We start from the raw sequence: 8097 nt of genomic DNA on the forward strand, positions 1-8097 counted from the left end.
ATTTTTGTGTAGGCAGTGCCTACCCTGCTCCCATTTGAACTTAATATTTCAGCGTGAATGAATGTTTAACGTTAATGTAATGTAATGATATAATTACTCTTTGTAGCAGATTTGAATTCAGAATGTATGACGTTGCCTTTTGAAAATTAATTTATGAATGAATGTTCTTTATTGTATTATTAGAGAGTTTTTTCTTTGATGGACTTCTTTTATGCCATTGCACTATAACATGCATATATGAAGCTGAAGAGGAGTCTTAGGATATGCCATTTGTAAAGGTTGATTTTGTTATTAATTCAATCTCTAACTTTATATATTTTTCAAAGTTGTCTAAAGGGGATATTATACTTTTGCATTTCGTTGGCTATGAATTTGATCCTTGTTAATCATATTCAGTAGTAGTTTATGATTGCTTTGGGCTTTCATTTCTTAATAGTTATCCTTTTATTATACTCATTTTCATATCTTAAAATCTTCTTTATCAGTTAATTACGTAGGATTTATATATTTAATGCATCCGTTCAATTATGTATGCTTTTGAGTGACAGAATATCCCATTTTGCAGATGATTATGGAAATGATATTTTTCCTCATCCATACCTTATTTCATAGTCCTTTGTTCTTAATCTTGATGCCATTAATTAGCCAGTGTTGATTTTATCACCTTGGAATATCTAAAACAAGAATTCGTAAACTTAAACATATATAAAAATGTGTAAATGAAAGATGACGAAATATTTGTTGTATTTAATAAATAAAAATATCTCTGTACAGTATATACAAGGATTAAAGCTTTGTCGTTGTAAGACATTAGTAACAAGAAACAAGACATGATAACAAACAATGAGGCACTTGTGAATGAAAAATGAAAACAATGACGAGGAAACGGAATGTGTCGAGTCTCTCTTCTCATTATCTCCTCATGATGTCAGCGATAGAGAACCCGAGTCTCTTCGGGGGCGTCACAACCACTTCCTCGTCGTCCTCCTCCGTCACCGTCTGCAGGACGACGTCGTCCTCCACCACGTCCTCGTCTTCCTCGTCGTCACAGTGTAACACGTCGACCACTTGCTCAGTGTGAGGGTCACTGTCACAAGCGGGGAGTGTGGGCGGCACTGAGGTTTGGCGGGTGGGCGTCAGAACCGCGGGCGAGGGCGGGCTCGTGTCGTGTGCGTGTTGGGCCTTGTGCACGGCTAGAGTCCTAGCCTGGCAAAAGCCCTTGTTGCAGACGTCGCAGTTGAAAGGTTTTTCCTTGCTGTGGATGTACTTGTGGTCCCTCAGGTGGTCCTGCCTCCTGAAGGCCTTGCCGCAGATGTCGCAGGGGAAGGGCCTCTCGTCCGTGTGAGTCCTCTCGTGAATCAGCAGGTTGTAACTTTTGGTGAATTCACGTTGGCAGTATTTGCAGATGTATCGTTTCTTTGGGCGGCTCAGTCTTCCTCCTGGGGTTAACAGTAAACGGCTCAGGGCTAAGTCACCTGCACTCAGAGCTGCCGCCCATGGAAGGTGGCCAAGGGCACCGTAGTTCTGTAGCATGCCCATCATCCTCGGATCTATACCCAAAGGTGGTGTTGGTTTCACTCTGGATGCTACTGAAGCGGCGGGCAAAAAGGGCAGCGACTGGAACAGAGGGAGGGCGGGTGGCACTCGGGACAGAGGTGTGAAGGCTGAACCCATGGCTCCTGGTGTAAACTTGGCACCCACAGACGCGGCTGACGGAGGAGATGCTACCACGGTTGCGCTCTCCATGGTTACCGAACGAGTAATGTAGTACAACTTGTGACCGTCTGAGACTTTATAGCGGAAGAGAAGCGCCGGGGGCAGAGGGGCCGACCATTGGCTGCTGAAGAGCAGCGGGGAGCTGTGCTACTGGTTGTACAGTTGGAGAGGGGCGGGGACTAAAGTGCCAAGGCACTCCATTGGCTGCCTGGACCCAGAGGGGCGGAGTAGAAGTCTTGTTGGTTGGGTAAGGGCGGTCTCGGTGAGCTCGACCGGTGGTGCTTCAATAAGTTCTACCCATGAGATTACCAGCTTGACCAAAGGCTGTGGTCTCTGACGTGGGCCGAGCAAATTTCGTTTTCCCACACTTCGCAGGTCTAGGCCACCAGAAGAATTTATTTGCTTGTGTTTCGTGTTCACCTGGATGATTGTTTCGATAAAGAGCATTGAGAGAGAGAGAGAGAGAGAGAGAGAGAGAGAAGGAATGTCTTGTCAAATGATTACTCTGCCCAAATACAAACAGCTTTCTCTTTGAGCACGGTTCCCGACGTGACATTTATCAGATTGATGTCGTTCGTGACAGAATTTAAAATTTGATTTTAATTAAGTTAGTTTTGGTTTATGTATAATAGGTCGCTTTGAGTAAGCTGCTTTACTGTCTAATTAGTTTGTCCTGAAATTTAGTTTTTCCCACATCATTTCTGACCATAAAACCACTTTAGTCATGATAGAGTGCAAGTCTTAAAAAATAATTTTATACCCGTTCTGTCTGTATTGTCGAATGGAAAAGGTAAATGTGAGATGAAATTCGTAAAAAAAAAAAAAAACTTTTATAAACATTTTCATTTCTCTAGAACCAAGTTTGTGGATTACTAATTTTTTCTCATTTGTATCCTCCCACCAAACCAACAAACTTATCAAATTTCCTCTTGCTTCTACCATCACCCTTCTTTATGAATGAATTCTTTGGGCCAGTCTTAAGAGACTTGGAAATGTGGCTTTCTTTTTTGCAGCAGTAATAATGTGGGATTCAACTGTCTGATTAAACTACTCTCCAGTAACGATAATGAAAATGGGCTATAGATAACATGAAACGCCTTGAAATGTATCTAGTTCTAATGATATGAATATATTTTTCTAAGGCACACTCACTTTTTGTTGAGCTTTCATGAGTATTTGAATCTTGGAAATTTTATCCCCTTCTTACATCTTGAAGACACAGAAGCATGTATATCCAAACCAAGTTCACTGTAAGATAAGAGCATAATGGATTTATCTTCATTTAGGACACATTTTTAATGGATTAGAAAAGTGAATGTGGATAGATTCTTTATTATAGCAAAAAAGAGAATATTCATGGATTTCTCTTCATTGGAAAAAGGGATGTTTATAGATTTCTCTTCACTGCAAAAAAAAAAAAAAAAGAATCTTATGGGTTTCCATTCATTGTAAGACAAGAGCGTTTTAATGGTTTTATCTTTATTGCAAAACAAAGAGGATGTTGCCGATTCTGTTCACTGCAGGACTGGAGAATTTTAATGGATTTTTCTTGATTGCAAAACAAGAGAATTTAATTTTATTGGGTTTTTGAAAATACGACACTGAAGATTTTCCATAACTCACTCCCTTATACTCACTCTGTGACTCATTGTCGTTAGCACCAAACCCTTCCATGTAATTTTGTAGTTTCTTATATACTATGTGTTTGATTCTTGAAAACTTGATATTTGCTGCCGAACTTGACTGTCTGAAAGGAGTCAAAATTAGGGAGGCGTAGAATGGGAAATCTTTGTTACATCAGCTTTGTGTATTTGTGGATGGCCTTCAGCAGAAATAAAGTATATATTATTAATAGTAGTATCATTGCAATGCAAGAGAACGTTACGGTGGACCTCATTGTTTTCTAATATAAATTTCATAAAGAAATCATCAGCTGAGGCTCATATTGTTGATAAATTTCATTTAGAATACGCACCTAGACATCCAAGCCTATGTGTTTGAGTCTTAAATACCTGATATTTGCTGCCGAACTTAACTGTCTGAAAGGTTTGCCTCTTAAAATTAGGGAGGCGTAGAATGGGAAATCTTTGTTATATCAGCCATTTGTATTTGTAGATGACCTTCAGCTGAAATAAAGTGTATATTATTAGTAGTATTATTATTGCAATACAAGAAAGTGTTATGGTAGCCTCATTGTTTTATAATATAAAATTCATAAAGAAATCATCAGCTGAGGCTCATGTTAATAAATTTCATTTAGAATACTCACCTAGACATCCAAACCTATCAGGACGACCAATGATTCATTTCCCATTTTTTAACAGCACCGTTTAGCATCAAAGCGTTGATTCAATTTACGCCTCCTTTATTGCCCAGACTTGACCTTACTGTTTCATGGGGGAGGAGAGCTGGGGTTTGCGAGGATCATTAAATATAATGGCTCCGAGGGAATGGTACTTAATAGATGGTGAGGGGGCGAGGGGTCACCCCGCGACGGTATGGGATTGATGTAGGAGGGATAGGGGGGAAGGGAAGACCTTTGGTTAAAGGATTGGGGGGAGGAGGATGGTAGGGACCATAGGGTCGTCGAATGGGAAGGAGAAGTGGGAGGGGGTGTCCTACTGTCTTGGGGAATGGGAGGGGATGGAAAGGCGAAAAGATATTGGTAGGGAAGGGGAAAAGGGATGGGGTAGAATATAAGATTGTGTGAAGGGAAGGGGATGGAAAGGCGAAAAGATATTGATAGGGAGGGGAAAAGGGTTGGGGTAGATAAGATTGTGTGAGGGGAAGGGGATGGAAAGGCGAAAAGATAGTGGTAGGGGAGGGGAAAAGGTATGAGGTAAGGTTGCTTGAGGGAAAGGGGAAGGGGAGTTCCTTAGGGTAGGGGAATTTGAGGGAAAGGGGAAGGGGAGTCCCTTAGGGTAGGGGAATTTGAGGGAAAAGGGAAGGGGAGAAGACCAATGGATACAGGGGTAAAAGGAAGGTTGGGGGAAACAATAAGGTGTTGGAAAGGGTAGGGGGAATAGGAATGTGGAGGAGGATGGGGTGGTTGTATTGGAGGAGGGAGTGGGGGGAAGGAAGGAAGGCCCCAAGGGTTCTCCTCCATATGGTGATAAGGGGTGGAGTTGGTGAGGGGGATTGCTGGTAAAGGCATAGAAGCAACATCTCATTACGTAGGCGTCCGTCACGATTACATGCATCCTGGTTGCCTGGTACGAGGAATTTTAGACAATGCAAATCAAACGAGTAATTAAACAGGGTTGGGGTTTCCTCACTCTCCGCTCCTTCGCTTGTCTTACTTTTACTCTTTCTTTTTCCTGGGGATCACACTATGCTCGCTTTATTCTTTATTTTAATTTTACATGGCTGCTGCTTTTACCTAGTGCTTGTTTTTACTCTTTTTTATTATTTAATTTACTATTTTTCTTAATTTCACCATCATGCTTTGGTAAATGTGTTTCTGCACGCACATTCATTTTTGCTTGCTTTTCAACTCTGGCATATTTCTTTCTTTTGTACTAATTTTTCTCGCTTATTCTTCCCTTTATTCTTTTTCTACTGGATGCTCTTCTGTTTCTCTTAGAAATTGCTTTTCCCTCCTTTCTTTTACTGTCTTACTCCTCTTCCAATTTTTACCCTTCATTTTCTTTACTTATCTACGTCTTTCCCGTTGAGTTTTGTTATATCCTCTGCATGAAACCTGTACTGCATTTTTTTGTGGTAAATTTTGCTTTATTATTATTATTATATATATACAGTATATATATATATATATATATATATATATATATATATATATATATATATATATATATATATATATATATATATATATATATATGTGTGTGTGTGTGTGTGTGTGTGTGTAATCACTTTGTTGTATTCTATTTTCTTTGTTTAATGTTTATTCGCAATTTTCTCATAGCATATCTATTGTTCATGTAAGATTAGTGAATTTTGAAGATTAGTATCAAGTTATTGTACCCAGTACAGAACTAAGAATATGCATTACTATCATTTTTTCTCGTGGTTGTTTTGTTTGTTTGTGTATGTGTGTGTGTTTGTATGCGTTTGTGTGATGGATTAAATACAAAGTACCCCTTTCCAGAGAGGGACTGAATTATCCAAGCCTTTTGAATTCCTGAGCGTGACCTGTGGCTTGGTCCAGTTGAACTGTTGAAGCCAGTCTTAGAACAGACCAGGTCTTTGTGTAATTTCCAAGTTTAGGGTGAAAAAGAGCAGAGAATTTTTCTTCTTCATAAAAGGTAGACTGGATATTACCAGTCCATTATACGTTGGACCATGAGTTTTTCAGCTCCACTATTCAAGCCAGTCTTGGGACAGAACGATATGATGTAAATTTAGGGAAAAGTAGTTTAGAACTTGTCTTCTCAAAGGGAGAGCAGGTTAAATCTTTATTAAGGGTGGATTAAATATCACTAAACAGCTGAAAGATCAGAATAGGATTTTCAAAGTCAGTGCAGCTCAGGAAGCTCCCTTGAGATGATCATCGTGCTTTTGGTGCTCATAGGTATAGTGTAGTAAGGTAGAGAGGATTATAGGAATACCTTGGAATTTTGATCTACCTTGTATTACTCTTAGCTTAATCTGAACCTGTGGGAATTTTTAATTTTTATGGATGTAGCGTTCTGTGTTATAAGTTAGTCAGATGGTGGTTGGTCTTCTTCCTTAAGAATGTGTTAAGTTACTACTACTACTACTACTACTACTACTACTACTACTACTACTACTACTACTAGTAATAAGAACAATCATCATCTCCATCACTTGTTGCTTAGTTTCCAGGATGGGTAAAGTTAATGTTTAATTTTGATCTAGATGTGGAAAATTCCAATGCAGAGAAAATTCTAATGTTGGTGACTTAATTACAAGGCAGATATCCTACTAAACGTAAACCGTGGTTTGGAGTTGTGTATATTCTAACTCGAGTATTCTCTAATTCTTTATATTCATACTAACTTATGCATTTTCTAATTCCTTGTTAGATTTTCTAGATCTTGTATACTCTAGCTTATGTAATTTTTTCGAATCGTAACGCGTCTTCATCGGCACGCATTGCGTAGAAAGATAGTACAGAGTAAATGGCATGGTAGAGTACAAGAAGAAAATCATAATTTACCCAATTTTGAGACGATCGTGTTGAGAATAGGGAGCCTGTCAAAAAGCTTAGTGAAAGATGCAAATTGGAGACGACTCGGGTCCAGTCTATCTTCTGTTAATCACTAGAAATCACATGCTGCGATTGTGTCGTCTCAAAGTATGGGAGAAACTTGCTTGCCACTTGTCTACCAGATTTTATAGATTTATGATGATATACTGAGGTAAAAGCAACATCCCATTTCAATTGCTAAAAAGTACTTGAGTGTGCTTGGAGTAGTCATCTTTTCTTATGTAAATAATGCATTCATGAAGCAGAGTAAATATATGCGATTCCCCTCATTGATATTGGGAAAAATATTCAGTATGTTTCGACCATTGTTCCTTGAGCTAATGGAAAAAATACTTCGTCCTCTCAGGCTACTCCTTAACGCCAAACAATCCACCTCTTCTCATTTTAATTCTCGAGAGATTGACAGTCATAGGTTTCATTGCTTCAGGATACGATATTTTCTCCTTTCTTCTGTATTATCCCCGTCTTTGAAGAGGCTTTTATATTGCTTTCATTGGATTTTGGCCCCTTCATGATATCGTTAAATGTGTAATGATACCACAAAACTCAGTTTATTCCTTATATGCCTGTGCATACTGTTTCGGGAAGTGACTGTGTAAATTCGAGGTGTTTATATTTGCTTAAAAATGAACTTTTCAAGTGCTTTACAGAGAACTGAATGGGTGAATATCGACATATAAATACACATGCTCTTTATATTTCCATTTAGAATTGATACGACTTGAAATAATTTCTACTTACATGAATTTTTCCAAACTAGATACGGCAGAACAGAGAAGTTAAAAAATTGAAATGTTTTTTTATTTGGATATTTTATGAATGATTCTTCATTTAATAAAAATATTGCATTATATTTTTGCTTATATCTTTTTGACAATGAAGGTCCTTTCTTTAATTTAATAGTTTTTCGCTCGTTAAGTTTTGTATGCTTTTTTTATTATTTCCCTTGATCAAAGAGCAGATTATGAGAGAAGTGGCTGAAATGTCTCAAATATCAAGAAGAGGATTGTCGATCTAAGACCATTCAGCCTTTAAAGACTAAATGAGCTGATATTCCTAGGGGCTACACCTCCATAAGATTGCTTAGTCCACAGGACTCTACGAAGTGACTTTTTTTATTGTAAACGTTGATTGTATTAGCCAATATAATTGGTGTTCTGATGGATTTTTGCTGATCAGGGAGCTCGTTC

The 8097-nt window shown here is 38.5% G+C and overlaps 1 protein-coding gene across 1 annotated transcript; it reads right to left on the reverse strand.

The window, feature by feature from the left end:
- Nucleotides 1-732: 732 nt before the first annotated feature.
- Nucleotides 733-1775, reverse strand: LOC136830042 (protein odd-skipped-like). Its single transcript, XM_067089253.1, has one exon. The coding sequence runs from the start codon at nucleotides 1744-1746 to the stop codon at nucleotides 913-915; it is 834 nt and encodes a 277-aa protein (XP_066945354.1). The 5' UTR covers nucleotides 1747-1775; the 3' UTR covers nucleotides 733-912.
- Nucleotides 1776-8097: the final 6322 nt, after the last annotated feature.

Source organism: Macrobrachium rosenbergii, chromosome 46 (assembly GCF_040412425.1).
Source record: "Macrobrachium rosenbergii isolate ZJJX-2024 chromosome 46, ASM4041242v1, whole genome shotgun sequence".
Classification (NCBI taxonomy): Eukaryota; Metazoa; Arthropoda; class Malacostraca; order Decapoda; family Palaemonidae; genus Macrobrachium; species Macrobrachium rosenbergii.